Here is a 17,049-nt window from a genome sequence, read left to right on the forward strand (position 1 = left end):
ATGGCAACCTACCACCTCTATGTCCCCGTCGTCAGAACCGGGGGTTGCGGACCCTATTGTTTGCCACATCTCTCGGCGAGTGAGGAGAATGGTATATTATGAAACGATTCTCTCATGTCTCTTTATACTGAGCATTTCTGAGCTCAGAGTTCAACCCTCCCAGCCATCATACCATAACAAAGGTCAAAGCAAAGGTTTAGTACTGGCCCCATTGCTCGAAGGACAGTGACGAAGCGAGAGCCACTGATGCAGGAAATGCAAAAGGGATACATTGTCGCCGCGGTCGAGTTCGCCGAGGAAAGGTGGAGTCGGTCATTATGTGCTCCTCCCCTCTCGTTGAGGACTGAGAGCCCAACCATGTACGAATAACGCAAAAAGTGGTCCTCCGCAAAAGAAAACGACCCCAAGTCTAGGAGGTTTTCTAGAGTCTTGCGACCGGAAAAAATTGAGATGATGCGTCAGAGCGTTTCGGACATGCGCCCAACACCCCTATCGCTTCCTTGCTGATCCATCCAAAAGCGCAGTGCTCTTCCCTATGTCGGCTGGCTCTTTCTCCTCCTCGTCTGGGGTCTTGGGTCCCGAGAGAGTCTCATAATCGAGCTCAGTCGCCGCGGCCTCCACAATGCTTTGCTTCCGTTCGCGTTCACGAGGAAACTCCTCGTGGGGCTTACCCTCAAATCTCTTCAAGACTGCCTCAATCATTTTGCCAAACCAGTAGAAGTTGAGCGAATTCAGTACCAGATTGCAAGTCAGATACACCCCCGCCAGCCAGACTGGAACGGATTCCGTCTGTGATCCAGTGAACTGCATGACTTCGGATTGAGCTATAATGCAGCTTTTGTCACCTAGGCATAGTTGGCCGTCCCTGGGGACGAATATAGAAGAATGGGAAGAAGCGGGGATCTCGCGAAGAACAGGGCCTGATTGAGTGTTGAGGTGCATCGTATGCCACACATCTTGATATACCCGCAACGACTGGTAGGTGCCCCAGATCAAACGGCAGCCAAAGAACACCGAAAGAAGGATCATTCCGTTATACCATTGCAGCTGAGACCCAGTCATGTTGAGTTTATCGCAGAACCAGTGGATGTTGAGGAAAGGAGTTGACAGTTCATAGAGAATGAACACCGGGCCGTAATAATTGCAAAATGGTCTCTGTACGTCTCAGTAAGCGAAGACACCACGAATTTTCGGCGCGAAACATCTTACAAATCCTAGTGCGAACACTGAGAGGGCGGTGATGGCGTGGGCCAGGATCCCCGGACCAAAGATCTTGAGGTAGCGCGCGCTCACTACAAGATCCCAGACGAAGTATCCTGTCGCCAGGCCTTGAATGAGCCCGGACGCACCCGTGTATCCGTATATCCGCTCAATTGCACTGCCGTGCATACCCTTACGCTCCTCGTCCTTGAACATTACCCATAATGCCGCAGTATTGATGACACACGACTGTAGCAGAGACACCACGTGTACATCCCAGTTAATGCGAGTGCGTCTCGTGAGCTTCGGGTAGATGTTGGGAAATAGGAAATTCGAGAGAACAGGCGAGAGAATGGACTGAGTTGTCTGGTATAGGACAAAGGCTCCTAGGACTTCGTGGATGTGGTTCGGTAGAGAAGGAAGGTGGAGAGTCTCGCTCAAGGGCGTCACCAGACTAACAAGCCATGGTGGAGGAGGGGGAAAGGGATCTAGCATCGTTCAGAGGGAGGGAGAGAGGGATGCGTGCGGCGGCTGGAATGATGAAGCTGCAAGATGAGTCGTCGTCGAGCGAGTCTAGTAGAAATGGAAGTAGGTCACTTTGGACATCAATGAGGGTGAAGAATAAAGGAGGGAAGCCAACCAATTTGTACAAGTTGGGATCAAACAAGTGGCATCGTGCATCTGGGCTGCTGGGCTCTCGCTGGCACCAGACGCAGCGAATGAGGAAGGAATGACGCACAACCAGGGCGGGAAATTGTTGGGGAAAACGGGAAAGGCGCCTTGGATGCCTTGAGGAAGGAAGGTGATCACGTTGGCAGACCTAAGGCTTAAGATCGTCCCTGCTGATTGGTTGCCTGGCCATCCAACGAGGCTGTACCAAAAAGGGAATCACGCACATGTCAGCAGCAACCTTGAGCCATACAAGCCATATCAGGTCAATCCAATGGCCATATTGAGTATCTCGATACTTGTTCCGTCATCAACCCCGTCCCGGGCACTGTGTTGCAATAATACTCGCTGAACGCTCACTACCCTTTCATCTGACTGTCTAGCCAAGAAGAAACATTAGACAACAACGACTCCAGAACGCCTCCCTCCTCATGATGTCCATTCTCTTCAACTGCCCGTATCCTACGCCGTCATCTGGAAGTATTCGTTATGGCTCTCCGAGCCTGCCGTCAACGGCTCGGTCCCTAGCCCGCTGTCACTGCCATGGTACTTCATTCCTTCCTCGGTAACAGCGGGTTGAGGCTGCATGTCGGACAGCATGTCTTCTTCGACAATGGTGCCACGTGATCCGGTCATCGTGGTCAGTGCCATCGAGTCCTCTTGACTTTCGTCATTGCCGTCATTACCAGAAGCCTGAGCGTTGTGTAGGACCATGGCCGTTTGGGTATTCTCGTCCGTCTCAAGCTCCTCATCCTCTTCGGCAATGCTATCCGTGTGTCCGTTGATGGTCCCAACAATGCTGCTACCACAGCTGGTCGACCTCCTGCTGTCTCTGCTCAACGAGCTTCCTGTGCCATATGTCATGCTGTCGGTGTACATGACGCTTGTGCCATAGCTCGTCCTCCTCTCAGTGCTTGTTTCGCTATGATTGTCGTCATCACTTTCATCGTGGTCGACGTCAAAGTTCTCTTTGTCCGTCAACTCTGTTGGTACACCATTCCAGCTGGCCTTCCGTCCGTTGACATAACTGCTAGGGTTGCTCTTTACAGACTGGCTGCGTTTGAGACTGACCAGGCCAGTTGTTTTAGGCACAGGGGCGAGCATCAAAGCCATATCGGGCGTGTTTCGACCACGGTTACCAGTGACATGGCTGGTGCTCAGAATTCGCCGGTCAACAGCAGATGTTCTTGGAGCTGACACTGCCTTGGTGTTTGAGGTTAGTGGCGTTCTCTTTTTCAAGGCTGTACCGACAGCATTGCCGATGGTAGACTTTCCGCCCTTGATCGAAGTTCTGGCTGTAGCTGTGCTAGCGGTACTTGGAACGCGCTTGAGACTCATCGATGCATCGCGTTCGGCTGGGCTGATTCTTGATCTGTTGATAGTCTTCGAAGACGTCTTAACCGCTCGAGCTTGGTTCACAAGTCCCTCGAGGATGCGACGCTCAAGGACCTCTGCTCTGGCGTTCATCTCGCGCATCTCGTCTTGTCGGATTTGCAGCGCAGTCTCAAGCTTCGCCACGTCTCGAGTCAATTTCTTTGTCTGCCCAATGAGCTGTTCTTGCTCCCGCCTCAACGTTGCCATGGACTCCAGGAGATTGTTCTTTTCTTCATTGAGGTAAACAATATCAGCCTCGACTTTCTCCTTCTGGGCCATTCGCTTCTCCAGGGCAATCGCCGCTTCTGTCGCCTCAGCAACTTTGGAGTCGTGGTGCTCCCCCATGAGCCTCGCCTGTGTGGTCACCATTCCGGCGATCTCAGCCGCGGTCGACATCACTTGTTGGTGAATCTCGTCAAGTTTCCCAAGGTTGGCCAACGAGTCTCGAGACTCCTTCTGATGCTCCTCCAGCCCGGCGAATATCTCCTTCGCTTCGCTCGCATGGGAAACAAGAGTATCCAGCTTGTAATGCAATTCTGTGGCACCCTTCGCCGACTCGGCATGGGATAGAAGAGTGTCCAGCTTGTCATGCACCTCACTTATATCCTTCGAAGAGTTGGTCTGGGAGATCAGCGTGTCTAATTTGTCATGCAAATCGCTGATATCCTTCGCGGAGCTGGCATGTGAAAGGAGAGTATCGAGTTTATCGTGTAGCTCGCTGTCGTCGTACTCCTTTTGGTTACTTACTTCCCTGACCGGTTCAGCAGCGGGCAGTGCTGGCAACAAGGGTGGTATGGCTGCCGGGATGGAGTCCACACCAGATTTAATCTCTTCTGTTGCTCGTGCAAAGTTCTCCGTTTGCTGTTGCGAATGCTCGTAATGCTGGGTCACCACTCCGAGTACTTCCTGTATTGCGGATAGTACTGCAGGTTGGTGGTCTGACAGAGTGCCTTCAAGTCTTGTTGCTGCTGCCAATGTCTTTGTGATCTCCTCCCGAGTCAGACCATGTTCGAAGGCATTGGCGGTGTGTAGGTTGTCCATTTTCGAGTTAGTTTCTTCGATCGAACCAAACACGGTTTTGGAGTCTTCAGAGATACGATCATAGGTTTCCGTGACGGTTGTCCCCAAAGTGTCCATGAGCGATTTGAGATCGTCCACTACCGCTTTCGTGCTGCTCGTAGCTTCCAAGTGCGCACTGTCCCGCTCTTCTAGAGAATTCAATTTCGCATCGCTGGCAAGCTGAGCATCATCGTACTTGGTCATGAGTGCACTGAATTTGTCCTCGATCACAGATCTGAGTTCCGCACCGGTTTCCTCGTGCTTGGTGAATAAGGTAGCGTCTCGTTCTTCCATCTGCGCTTTAATGGTAGATTGGTGGTCCATGTGTCGTTCGAGTTCGTCTTTGAGCATGGAGGACATCTCCTCGATGCTGGCTGCCGTAGCATATCTGGTCATATCATCATGGTGCATTCCAAGTACTTTGTTCAGTTCCACAATCCCCTCCGCACTTCCTTCGACCTTTCCGATGAGCTCGTCTCGGAGATCGCCAATGATGTTTTTGACATCGTCGATCTTCGTGGCCAAGCCTCCGTGTTCAATCTTCCTTGCTTCAAATGCTTGCGCAGTGAGGCCATTGTCGGCCTCGAATTGCTCCCGAAAAGACTTCAGATCATTTTTCACGTCGGTAATATCATCTTTGCATGGGAGAAACCCCAGATCTGGTAGCTTGATGTTTTCGATCTGGGTCTTTATATCCATGCACAGAGACTCAACCACTTCCAGGTCCGACTTGTCGAGACTGCCTTGCTCAGTCTTGGATTCCTCTAGCTTGGACCTAAACTCTTCCATGCCGCTTTGAATGTCTTTCAACATCAACTCGATCAAGGTGAAATCTTCTTTGTTGGTTTGTTCAGCTGCACGCTCACTGGCTTCGTCGACCACTACTTTCATTTCCCTGAGTGCAAACTCCAAGGCGTCGACTTGACTCGCTTTGGCCAGAGGCTCAGATTCCGGTGAAATTGCGTCGTCAAGTCTAGCCTTGATGTTCCTCAGGAGTGTTTCGATGGCTTCAGTGTCTTCTTTCGATGCAGCATTCTCTGGCATGACCAGTGCCGGAGGAGGTGTATCTCGAACTTCATTGACGGCATTGGTGACCTGGTCGATGGCGGTGTACAAACCCTCTAGGTCATCTTTGTGGATTCGTGCCTCAACGTTATGATTACGATCGACGGATTCCTGAACTTGCTGGATGGCATCTTGAAGCTCCATCATATCGTCCTTGTGTACTCGAGCTTCTGTTGCAGGGGGTGGACCAGCCATTCCGTCCAGCGCTTCGACTTTGATCCTCAACTGGGTGATCATAACCTTCAAACCTTCGATTTCAGTGGAGATGCGATTCTGGTCGTGTATCACTATCTCCTGCCCTCGGGCGGTAGCGGTGTCTGAGTCCTCTGTCTGCTTCTCATGGAGTCTTGATATATCTGCTCGCACATCCTCTATTCCTGTCTTGAGCGCGTCAAGAATTTCGTAGCTTGCGCTGAGGTCAACAGGGCGATCGGTTAATTTTTGGATATCGGCTCGGATACCATCAACGCCGTCTTGAAATGCATCAAGAAGCTCACTGGTATTGGACAAAATACTTTCATTTCCGTTGATCTTTGGACGAGACGACGCCAGTCCCTCTCGGATGGCATCAAGAACTTCCTCACGATCCATTGAAGAGCTGGTCTTGACAAGAGTTCCAGCGAGGGTTGTGCGCATATGTTCCAATTCGTCCTTGACTAGACGCACAATGTCTTCACTATTACCGCTGAGGGTCGATTGGCGGTCGTCGGCAATGTCACGAATAGCATCGAGGATCTCGTCCTTCTCAGAGAGAGCGTTATTCCTGGCCATGTTTTTGCTGATGGTCTCACGAAGATGTTCGAACTCTTTCTCCATGGCGTCCAAGAGTTCAGGTGTGTTCGGGGCTCCGTTTCCGCGTGCCGCAAAGCCTTTGTCGAGATCTGCTTGCATTGCAGCAAATCCAGCCTTCACTGTGTCGATGATCTCGTCTTTGCCAGTAACATCGGCAGCACGATCAACATAGCTTTCTATATCGGCTCTTAGGTCCTCCAATCCGTCCTTGAGCGCATCGAGTACTTGTTCCGTGTCTTTACCATTTGCCGCTGAATATTGTTGGAACTCGTTTTTCATGCTGCCGAGGAACTCATGCATCGCTTCGATGACTCGTTCGCCCATTCCTCCCAAAGGATTTTGTTCGCCTTCCAGACAAGATTTGATGGCGTCAAACAGGTCCTCGCGATTGAATTCGACCTCTTTGGCAACACGGTCATGTTGAGAAAGGCCTTCTTTGACCGCGTCACTTATCTCATCTCTGGTGACGGTGTCATGTTGCGCTAGTCCTTCTCGCACAGCTTCGAAGACATCGTCTTTGGTGAGGTCAATGTCTATACCCCGGGATGCAGACATGTCTGGCCATTCGATACCTTTGATTCCCTCACTGACAGCAGCAAAGACATCTTCCCGAGTGATCCCAGCTGGCGCGGGAATGGGAGGAAGTTCAAAGTCTGCTAGACCCTTTCTGACGGCCTCGAGCACGTCTTCGTAAGTGGCGCCGGCATCTTTTGCACTGGGTTGCTGCGGTTGATACGACTTTAACCCCTCCTTCAACGTCTCCAAGATCTCATCGCGTTCTAGTCCGAAATGTTCGAGTGCGATTTCGGGTTTGCAGTCCTCCCAAGCCTCTCTAACGGCAATGAGTAATTCTTCCCGTTCAGCAACGGGGTCTCGGAGTGGTTGATCACGAGGCTGAGGTAAGTCTGCGAGGACATCACGGACGGCCCGCACGACTTCTTGCGTGTCGACTGCCGGATTAACGTGCTCTGCCGATCGTCTCCCGCTTTCCTGGACAATGTGATGCATGTGTTCTTTGAGCTCAGCAAGGCCTTGCTGCACAATGGTAGCGATCTCATCTGTCACTGCTGCTTGTGTTGCCGCACCAGCACCCTTTGTTGGCAATGACGTTTGCTCCAGTTTCTTTACAAGTTCTCGTCCCATTCCCAAGACCTCTCCTCGTAGCTCTCGAACCAAGACTTTGACTTCATTCGTGAGCCCGCCCCCTTGGGCCAATGACTGCTTGACACTCTTCAGCATTGTGACAATGTCGTCAACGACTGAGTCGGACGCTGACATCGACGCTCGACCTTCAACACCTGACCTTGCTTTACCCATTTTCGCTTCCCCTTCGAGATAGAGATCAAGGTTTGAGGGACCCTTGCTACCGTCATTGCCGTTCGAGCGTACCAGCGCGCGTGAACCAGATTCCTCCTTCATGTCCTTCATGAACACAAGGATATCTTCCAATTTCGACATCATGGCTGGGTCAAAGGCCGTCGAAGTAGGGGTATCTGAATGCGATCGCACGAGAGCTTGTGACTTTACTGCTTCGAGGGTGCTCATTATTTTGTCTTGCCCTTCGCGGGTGGCCATTTCCCTGAGAACTTTCTCGAGGAGAGCGATGCTTGCAGCACCGTCAACACATGTAATAGACGGTGAGGCGGTCAACTCGCGATCAAGAGAAGCAGAGAAGCTAGATGGGCTTCCAATACGTGGTAGGCCGAGGCTTTTTGGGCGGGGCGAGCCATTATGTGCCTTGTCGTCGAAGTACATCCCCAAGTTGGAAGCTGATCTGGTGGCATCAGGAGGAGCAGCAAGTAGCCGAGAGTCGAGATTAGTGAACTTGCTTTCAAGGCCTGCGATAAGCTCTCTCAGGCTTTTGCGGATGTCTTCATCCCTGGCCGTTGTAGCCTCCTTGAGGCTCATCAGGTCGCCATAGTTGTCTTTACTTCTCTTATTCAGGCTCGTCATCTCTTTTTGAACACTTGTGATGATTGATGTCAAGCTCAGAATCTGAGTAGACAGTGCGTCAAAGGAGTAGGATGTTGGCATCGAAGGTGAAGCCCCGTTTGTTATGTCACCAAGAGGCGTGGCATCCTGCCTAGTTCTAATTGTCTGTAGCGCTAGCATGTTCGATGAAGGTGGTGTGTTCTCGCTCTCTTTTGACCTTGCGGAGTTCTTCTCGGTGGGTGTTGGGGTTTCTGATCTTGGTCTCGTGGGACTGCGCTCCGACGTTCTGCTGCTGGGAAAATCCTCGAAATCCACGAACTTTGCTGTGCGAAGGCCTTTTTCTGGTGATCGCCTTTCCAATGAATCGCTCAGTCTAGTTATTCCAGGGCTCTGCAGGTTCTGCATTCGCCTGTTTTGGGCTCGTATGACATTCCTGTCTGGTGACGTCGGAGGAGGGTTGCTTGTGTAGGAGCTGGGGGCATTTTCTCGTGCTCGAGCGGCGATCAGGGCAGCAGCTTCGTCAATGCGTTTTGATGTATTAGATCTAGTCAGAGGGCTTCCTGGAACTCCAGGGTTCAATGGAAGTGGTGGAGGTGCTCTATCGGGATCTGAGCTATCCCACCTGCCCACAAGTCAGTATCTTCTGATGGTATTTCGAAAGCTACCAAGGACTCACATAGGCACCGAGCTTCTGCCTGACTCTGAGAATGAATGTTGATGCTTGATGATTCGAGACTCAGCACGGTCCCGAGAGGCATCCCGCGAACTGGCGGAATAAGTGGACATGGTCAATGCCTTTGTCCGGAGAATTTTTGGGAAGAATGTTTGTCAATCAAGCTGAAGCTGCAGTACTCATAACGCACTTCACATACTCTGGCGTGTGCCAGCATAAATTCAGCAAGCAAACAAGACGCAAAAGCACATAAAACTCAAGGATGCTAGTATAACGGTGAAAGGAGGAGACTTTGGCGCTGGCGTGCTGGCACAAGTTGACGTCGGGTCGCAGTGCACTTATGATTGGCCAGACAAATCGGGATGTAAACAAAGCTAACGGACGGATCGGCTGACCTGCCTCTGCAGGAGAGGGGGCGGAGAGAAACGTGTAACGGCTTCACCAAAACGCGGGTCCCCGAATGCTAGAAAGAGACCTCATAGTTATGACAAGGAAAATTATTTTGGTGACAGCCATATAGTCTGGTAATTTGTATGCTGTGCGCCCATCTGAGGGTAGCACCCTCGACAAGATCAAGGCCAGCGTCTTGCACTATTTACTACGTTGCTTGGGGTCATAGCAACAGGTGCTAGCGAGTATTCTCCCTGTCAGACGTGTCAGACGGGCATTTATTGCGCGGCTTGGCTCGAACAAAGATGTGACACGTGACTTCGAAAACCCTACTCTGCCAAGACTAATTTTTGAGCAATTCAGCATCGAACGAGCGACTTAAGCATTTTTCGCAGCCTCAACCTCTCCCTATTATTCTTCAACATCTTTCAAGCGCGAAAGTCGGACCTCAAGATGAAGTGTAAGTAAAGTCGTATACACTCAATTCTGCGACAATTAATAACACACGGAACAGTTCTCAAGGTCGGCCGCGTGGCGATCATCACTCGAGGCCGGTATGCCGGAAAGAAGGTATGGGGAGAAACAACACATTTACGCATGAAAGGGATCGAAGGTCTGACGCTTCGTCTACAGGTTGTCATCATCCAGCCCCAGGACTCTGGCACGAAACAGCATCCCTTCTCCTACGCCCTGGTCGCAGGCATTGAGCGTTACCCATCGAAAGTCACTCGCCGCATGGGCAAAAAGCGAATGGAGAAACGATCAAAAGTCAAGCCATTCATCAAGATGATCAACTACAACCACATCATGCCTACGCGATACACGCTAGAACTCGAAGGACTGAAGAGTGTCATTTCGAACGACACATTCAAGGAGGTCTCCCAAAGAGAGGATGCCAAGAAGAACGTCAAGAAAGCCTTGGAGGAGAGATACCTGAGCGGCAAGAACAGATGGTTCTTCACGCCCTTGAGATTTTGAGTGTGGGGTTACGCAATATGCCTTGAAGAAACCATTTTGCCACGGTGCGCAGCGACAGGGAACTTTAGACATGCGGCTTGCGCAAGGCAGGGATCATTGCAACTTGAATGAACCGGACCCTATTCTAAGCGATTTTGAGGCCAGCCAAAGCACCGTGTGCTTGTTGATGAGGACTTCTTACCTGCACTGGTGAAGGTGCAATGGATGACGCGAGTACGGCTCATATGAAAAGAATTCAATTTTCATTGCAAAGATTTGCCAGTGTCGGTGTGGTCTAAGATTTCAGAGCTCATTCGAGATACAAATCATCCTTCAAGCGCTGCAGATTCCGAAACAGTCCGGCTGCACCACCACTTCCCTCATTTGAGCTTCTCGGATTCCTACCCATGGCGGAACTTGATCGTACAGAACTAGCCGCCTTGGAATTTCGAGCCCGTTGTCGTGCATCCAGTGTCTTCCGCCTGTCTTCCACCAGTTTAACCAATGAATCAACAAATTTGATTCTGGCCTTTTCCTCACCAGTGCCCTTCCACAGTATTGCAAGCTGTCTGTACTCTTCGACCCTTTGGGATGCCGCCTCGAGGCCAGCATACCCAGCTGGTTCTGGCCCAAGTAGTTCGTCAATTTCTGCCCGAATACTCTTCAATGCCTCACGTGCCTTGTCATCTTCGGCCGTGCTTTGAATCCCCAACTCAGGTGAAGAGACGGATATGAGAGATGATGCCATGGACAATTCAGAGGGAGGTATTGGCCATTTCATTGCTTCGCCGAAAATAGTAACCACAGACTCGAGACGTGCTTTCACTTTGCCCAGCAATCGTAGTCGAGTCATGAAGTCAGGCTCGCTCTCTGATTGCGCTTTTTGCAACGAGTCGTCACCATCAATCTCCGAACCTGATATTGGTGGTTCTATACTGGTAACCTCATCAATGACAAATTGGCGAATATCATCCCGTAGTGAATCGCTCAACAGCTCGTGGAACCCATTCACATCACCACGAAGCACCTCTACCTCGTAGGCAAGACGATTTCCACTGCGGATAATCTCGTCCGTTAAACTTGTCAACTCTGAGGAAGCACGGATGGAGATTGTGTTGAGTGACGTGAGGAGTGCAAGTGACTCGGTCGAGGCACTCTGGATTTGTGTAGACCTGCTGGATTTTGAAAGCTGGGTTTGAGACGACAAACTTAGGTTGGGTAGTGAATCGTTCAGGAATTCGACAGGGTCAAATTGAGACTGATTGAGTTTCGCAAGCATCAGCCCACTGCCGCCCTCATTCTGTTCACTGTGCTCTTCCGCGTCTATGCGGGAAGGCATCTTGATCTTGAAGACTGTCTTGGGCTAGCATCACATAAATTCGAACTTTCATGTGCGGAGTCAAGTTTGCGTCCAATTCCCGTTTACCGTAGACTTGTTAGGCTGATGGTCTCGTATTCTCCAACATCCATCTGTGACCAGGAGAAGCTGTGGATAAGACAGGTATTGTCTAGGTACCAAAGACTATGTCTGTCGTTCGTGTTGGTGCTGTCGGCTCGGAACAACTATACACCGACAGCAATCATCGGCTTGGCACGACTTGTTTGTTTCTCACTCGATACCAAGTATCTGATCATCCTCTTTCTTCATAGTTTTCTGAAAATTCGTAGATCGGAGAACCGTTGTCTTGAAGAACCGCAAATACCACTTTGTGAGGTAAGACAGCTATCAAAGCGACAGAAGCTGGTTCTTGGGCTAGACTGCCAGCAGGCAGTAAAACAGCAAACATGGCACTCCTGTTTGCTGCCAACTTGCCTTTGGCAAGGTTCTCCAAGACCTGGAGTGTGAGTAGCTGTGGAAAGAGAAGACCGGCACAATGCTCCATCTCTGCGCCCGTTTTCTGTTTCTCTTTAACAGGGTTCTCTATGCTTGCGCTTCACCCAAGAAGGTGCGGCCTGGTTCTATTACGCTCTGCCATATCGACTTTGAATCACGGGGTGCGGGTACAATCACCATGTCTGCGCAGTTGCCTTGTTGTTTTCATCCCTGCCACAGTCTTCAACTCCCTTCCACTTTCTCGATCCTCTTCGTCCTTCAGTCTTCTGTCCGCCTTCTCTTCTCTCAGCTTCCCCCCAGTGCCTCCTTCCCACCCCCCGGTGGTATCTCTCATTGAGCTGCTCTCGATCCTGTCGTGGTGGGATCTACCGACTGCGTAAATCTCAAGTTTAGCTCCTCCTGATGCCCTCCAACTCGTTTCCTTGAATCTCAGTTCTATGCCAACACAACCACCTCCCGCTGGCCCTCCCCTCCGTCCAGTATGGGCCGGAAACTCTTCCTCAACCACTTGGCCGCCGCCAACCGCATGAAGATCGAGAACATCGAGAACGTTCGTGGCCTGGAGGAGGGCGTGTTTATCTTCACCTATGTCCATCCCAGGAGCAGCCTTCGAGTGACCATCGAAGTATTTGCCAACGACCTAGGAGAATACCCGGACGGCAATTCATTTGTGCTGTACACCAAGGACACGTCTCACGACCCGATCGTTGCAGAAACATTGCGCAAAGTCACTGAACATGCCCATGGCAAGCCTGTTATCGACTTATTGGCTGAAATTGCGAAGCTATTGACCTCAGTTACGGGAAAGGGCTATGTCCAAGAAAATATCGGGGACAACGAAGTGAAGGAGGAGAATGATTTTGATTTTGATTTTGAGAGCGACTCTGACATTGACCTGGATACCTGTGAGGCTGGCGACACAGATCGCCACTCCGACATCAGAGCAGACTCCACCAGCTTGCCAGATGATCCCAATGAGAAGACGGAAAAGGTACGCGCAGATCTTGCAGCCCTCAAGCATTCCGGCTTCCGCGTTGGAGTCTTTGGGAACATTGCCTCTGGCGGGGTTCTTTGCATTTCGATCCGAGTCTCCAAGCTCGGTCTCTCAGATGAAGCCCTCGAAGCATGGAATGTGCCACGAAGGCATTACTTCTTGTTGCTGATCAGGTACTTACGGAGCTATCTGGACGCAACCAGAGTTGTCAATGAACGAGGTCTGTCGGACTCTGTGGAGATGCGCGTGGGACTTTGCAGCCACTACAAACCTTCCCTACGCGAAGTCCTCGCTCTCTACCAGTACACAAAGTCGGACAATACGACCTCAGCGAACGGCCTCGAAGCTGGATCAAACGATCAACATGCATTCGAAGCATTGTGTATTGGGAATTCGATCAACCAATTACTCGAAGAAAGAGTCTTCAAGATCATCTCGGCTCGGGAATTGTACCAGCTTAGCTGGCTCGGTGCAGAGAAATTCATCAACGAGAGACAGACGTCTTCGTTGTCAAACATTGACGACATGTCACCCTATCATTGTGATGATGACGCCCATGCGAGGGGCCTACCCCCAATAGTCGTCGCAGACCACATGCGCCAGAATCGACTCGCAAAGGCTTCTTTGCCATTAATCCTTATGCAGTTTTCCCTCAGGCATTTCGTTCGATGCACGGAATTCTGCCTCGTGTGCCACTGCCGAGTCGATGAAGGGTTTGGAGCCCTTAAACCATACGTCTGCCTGAAGCCCCTCTGCCTGTACCAGTACATGTCGCTCGGTTTCGGTCCTCGTCTAGAGTGGGAAATCATGGTCCAGCCATACGTGGTCGATGTTCTGATCAGCCTATGCCACGCAGCAGCTAGTAGCGGCAGACTCAAAGAGTTTCCTATAGGTATGAACTTGGTCGTACCTGTCATACCACGTCCCAGAGTTCCGCGTTTCGTTGCACCGTACCATACCGGAACTCTGTCAACGCAAGCAGTTGTACCACTAATCCACGAGAAGTCCTTTGCATGCACGTGGTATAAGAAATTGAGGCACTTGGTGATCGAACAGGATGAAGAGAAGAACATATCGATTCAGAAACTCAAGCCTGGTGATTGGCTTGTTCTCCTCTGTATCCAGACTGAGACTGCAGCCCATTGTCTCGTCAAGAAGGTGGAATTGCCTCGAGTTTGGCTCGATTCACCTATTTCTGTTCCATTCCCGGGGCTTATCGGCAACTCTAGCAGTCTCATTGAAACCTCTGGTGAAGACGACTGCTCCGTCAAAGCGGACTGTTATTTGTATGACAAGAACTTTGACCATCTCATTCCAAAACACCAGGAAGATGCAATCGTGAGCTTGCTGGATACTCTACCACCCGTAATCAGGATGCGACGCTATCTGGAGAGTCAAGGAAAGAGCCAGGATCCTAGCTTAATGAAATGGATAGACCGAATTCCAGCACCGGCATTGAATCTTCTCCGTTGGATTGTTGCGTCCAATAGGTCTTGTATCTTACAGGTCGACGACATTGGCACCAAAGACGACGCGGCAATTTGCGGGAAGCCTGAAGACCGTGTGGGAGGGATGGAGAGCTGGATCCAATTCCGCTTCGCTCAAGGGGCTCCAGACAAAGAAAAGCGCTTCAATAACAACGTACTGCAACGTGCGTCAGCCACCGGAACGAATTATCCCACCATTTTCGCGTGGCACGGAAGTGCAATTGGCAACTGGCATTCAATAATTCGACAAGGTCTCCGGTTTGATGAAGTCTTGCACGGCAGGTCATATGGAAATGGTATCTATGTGAGCCCCTACGCAAGAACAAGCTTGCAGTACACTGGGGATCTCGGTCCTGCCATTAGCGGTTGGCATGGTTCTGTGCTCAAAATTACAAGAGTGCTTTCCCTACAGGAAGTTGTGAATGACCGAGCCAGCTTCAGATGCGCTTCACCACACTATGTGGTCCCGAAGGTTGACTGGGTGCAGACGCGATATTTGTTCGTCAAGACCGAAAAAAGTGACGTTCGAAACGGCGTGGCCGGTCAGATTTATAAGCAGCAACCTGGCCTAGAGGCTTACAACGAAGAGAGACAGCCAATAACAATCCCATTGACTGCCATATCCAGGACTCGAAGATCTGGCAGCGGCATCGGAAAGGTAGATGGTCTTCGCGGGAAGCGTACGAAGACGATATCGAATACAGATCTGGCGACGGCCGAGCGAGACCTGGACGATGCAGAGAGTGTCTTATCGGATGCGCAAGATCTGGCTGTGTTTCAAGGGGCCGATCAGCAGGATGACGGCCTTGAGCCTTTGGGGTCCAGCACCGAGAGCCCACGCGCCAATGGTAAGAAGCGGCCGGCGGAGGTGGCAGCTGAGACCGACTTCATAGCCGGACAATTGGATGTCACGAACATTAGGTTTATGGCGGAACCTCAGGACGCTACGCCAGTGGCCACCAAGGCGCTCATGCATCTCCTCAAGGATGCGCTGAAGATTCAGGAGAGCACTCCGCCAGCCACACTCGGGTGGTACATCGACCGCAGCTTGATCAATAACATGTACCAGTGGATTGTGGAACTGCACAGCTTTCCGAGGGATCTACCTCTGGCTCAGGACATGAAAAATACTGGAGTGACATCAATTGTCATGGAGATGCGGTTCACCCATCACTATCCTTGGAGCCCTCCATTCATTCGAGTAGTCAAGCCTCGCTTTCTGCCCTTCAGTCAAGGTGGTGGTGGGAACGTGACCGAAGGAGGTGCCATGTGCATGGAGGTCTTGACCAATAATGGATGGAGTGCTAGTTTTACGGTCGAAAGCATTCTCTTGCAAGTCCGGCTGGCATTATCTGACACACAGCGACCGGCAAGACTCGTTGGTCACCCTGGCTCTACTTACGGGGTGGGAGAAGCAAAGAGAGCATACGTTCGTGCGTGTATGAACCATGGCTGGAAAGTCCCTGACGGGTTTGCCACAATCCAAGAGTGAGGGTCTGGGCACATGAGCAAGGAAAGGGGGACGGTGTGATGCCCAGCATTCGGAGGGCATGAATGCGATTGACAGTGGAGCAAAAGATAAGACAAGGAGAATGGAGTTGGACGTTTCCACAAACACAGCAAAGTGTAAGGGTTTCGGGCATGTCTCCCATGGCCCAAGCTCTTGTGTGGATGTACGAGTATGCGAATTGGATTTCATATCAACACCGTTCCTCCTGCTTGTGGACGGTGTGCAGGGATCCAGGACATGTCGGCATTTCCATTGGAGGGAAGCTGGCTTGTTGTAAATTAGATTCCATAGCCCAAAAAAGTTGTTGAGTAATTACCAGATGGGTGTCACTGTTTATGGTCTGCCTCTATCCATGAGTACTAGGTATATAGGGAGTGACACGTGGATGACAAGACACTACTCGTAGATGATCCAACATGCAGGAAATCAAGAGAAGATAGCAATCGGATGAATCATGGTGGTGGTAAAGTCTGGTTGAAGGCACCGGCCTGACATGTGCCATTCACTGTCACTTTCATCTTCCACCGTGCTTTCGCCCGTAGCTCACCAAACTATGTACGACGCACATGCCAGCGAAAGCACCTTGTCGATCCGACCAGGCTATTTATTTTCTGCATTATTCAACGCCCGAGGAGGGGGAAAGGGGGGAGGAAGACACATGTCTTTGTTTTGCTCTGTCTGTCTATCTTTCTATCTGCCTATCTCTCCGCTCGTCTGTCTATCTGATCTGTCGACTGTGTCTGACCGAGATGACCCCTATGTCTATCTCTCCGCCTGTTTCGGGTCGATGGACCCAAGTCTGGGGTTTGATATGGGGGACTGGGACTACGTGAAGGGCGAAATCCATTTTTGTTTTCCATTCTTTTTTTTTTTTTTTTTTTTTGGCAGAGGTGACCGCGGGTTGACATACTCGTACCGAGTACTCGTAGTAGTGCGATGGATGTAGATGCGATACCACCAGATACGAGACTTGCAGGGGATATTAATTACTTCGTGCGGGAACCCAACTCGTATGGGTACATTGTGGTCAGGTAGGCAATAGGTCAGTCAGGTCGTGAAGTGGAGGAGGGAGAGAGAGAGAGAGAGGGAGGGAGGGAGGGAGGAGGGACGGAC

General features: G+C 50.9%; 5 protein-coding genes across 5 annotated transcripts; 2 read left to right on the top strand and 3 right to left on the bottom strand.

Moving 5' to 3' along the window:
* Window positions 1–489: 489 nt before the first annotated feature.
* On the bottom strand, window positions 490–1,695 carry AYO20_11662 (hypothetical protein; the record flags this gene model as incomplete). Its single annotated transcript, XM_022649884.1, has 2 exons — window positions 490–1,155; window positions 1,210–1,695. The coding sequence occupies 2 exons, from the start codon at window positions 1,693–1,695 to the stop codon at window positions 490–492; spliced, it is 1,152 nt and encodes a 383-aa protein (XP_022494138.1).
* A 636-nt stretch (window positions 1,696–2,331) lies between these two features.
* AYO20_11663 (hypothetical protein) lies at window positions 2,332–8,877 on the bottom strand (the record flags this gene model as incomplete). The annotated part of the gene is made up of 2 exons (XM_022649885.1): window positions 2,332–8,713; window positions 8,768–8,877. 2 exons carry the CDS (start codon window positions 8,875–8,877, stop codon window positions 2,332–2,334), a joined length of 6,492 nt encoding a protein of 2,163 aa, XP_022494139.1.
* Window positions 8,878–9,607: 730 nt separating this feature from the next.
* On the top strand, window positions 9,608–10,132 carry AYO20_11664 (hypothetical protein; the record flags this gene model as incomplete). Its single annotated transcript, XM_022649886.1, has 3 exons — window positions 9,608–9,614; window positions 9,669–9,724; window positions 9,788–10,132. 3 exons carry the CDS (start codon window positions 9,608–9,610, stop codon window positions 10,130–10,132), a joined length of 408 nt encoding a protein of 135 aa, XP_022494140.1.
* A 289-nt stretch (window positions 10,133–10,421) lies between these two features.
* On the bottom strand, window positions 10,422–11,450 carry AYO20_11665 (hypothetical protein; the record flags this gene model as incomplete). The annotated part of the gene is made up of 1 exon (XM_022649887.1): window positions 10,422–11,450. One exon carries the CDS (start codon window positions 11,448–11,450, stop codon window positions 10,422–10,424), a length of 1,029 nt encoding a protein of 342 aa, XP_022494141.1.
* A 976-nt stretch (window positions 11,451–12,426) lies between these two features.
* AYO20_11666 (hypothetical protein) lies at window positions 12,427–15,918 on the top strand (the record flags this gene model as incomplete). Its single annotated transcript, XM_022649888.1, has 1 exon — window positions 12,427–15,918. The coding sequence occupies one exon, from the start codon at window positions 12,427–12,429 to the stop codon at window positions 15,916–15,918; it is 3,492 nt and encodes a 1,163-aa protein (XP_022494142.1).
* Window positions 15,919–17,049: the final 1,131 nt, after the last annotated feature.

Source organism: Fonsecaea nubica, assembly GCF_001646965.1.
Source record: "Fonsecaea nubica strain CBS 269.64 chromosome Unknown Scaff179, whole genome shotgun sequence".
NCBI classification, from domain to species: domain Eukaryota; kingdom Fungi; phylum Ascomycota; class Eurotiomycetes; order Chaetothyriales; family Herpotrichiellaceae; genus Fonsecaea; species Fonsecaea nubica.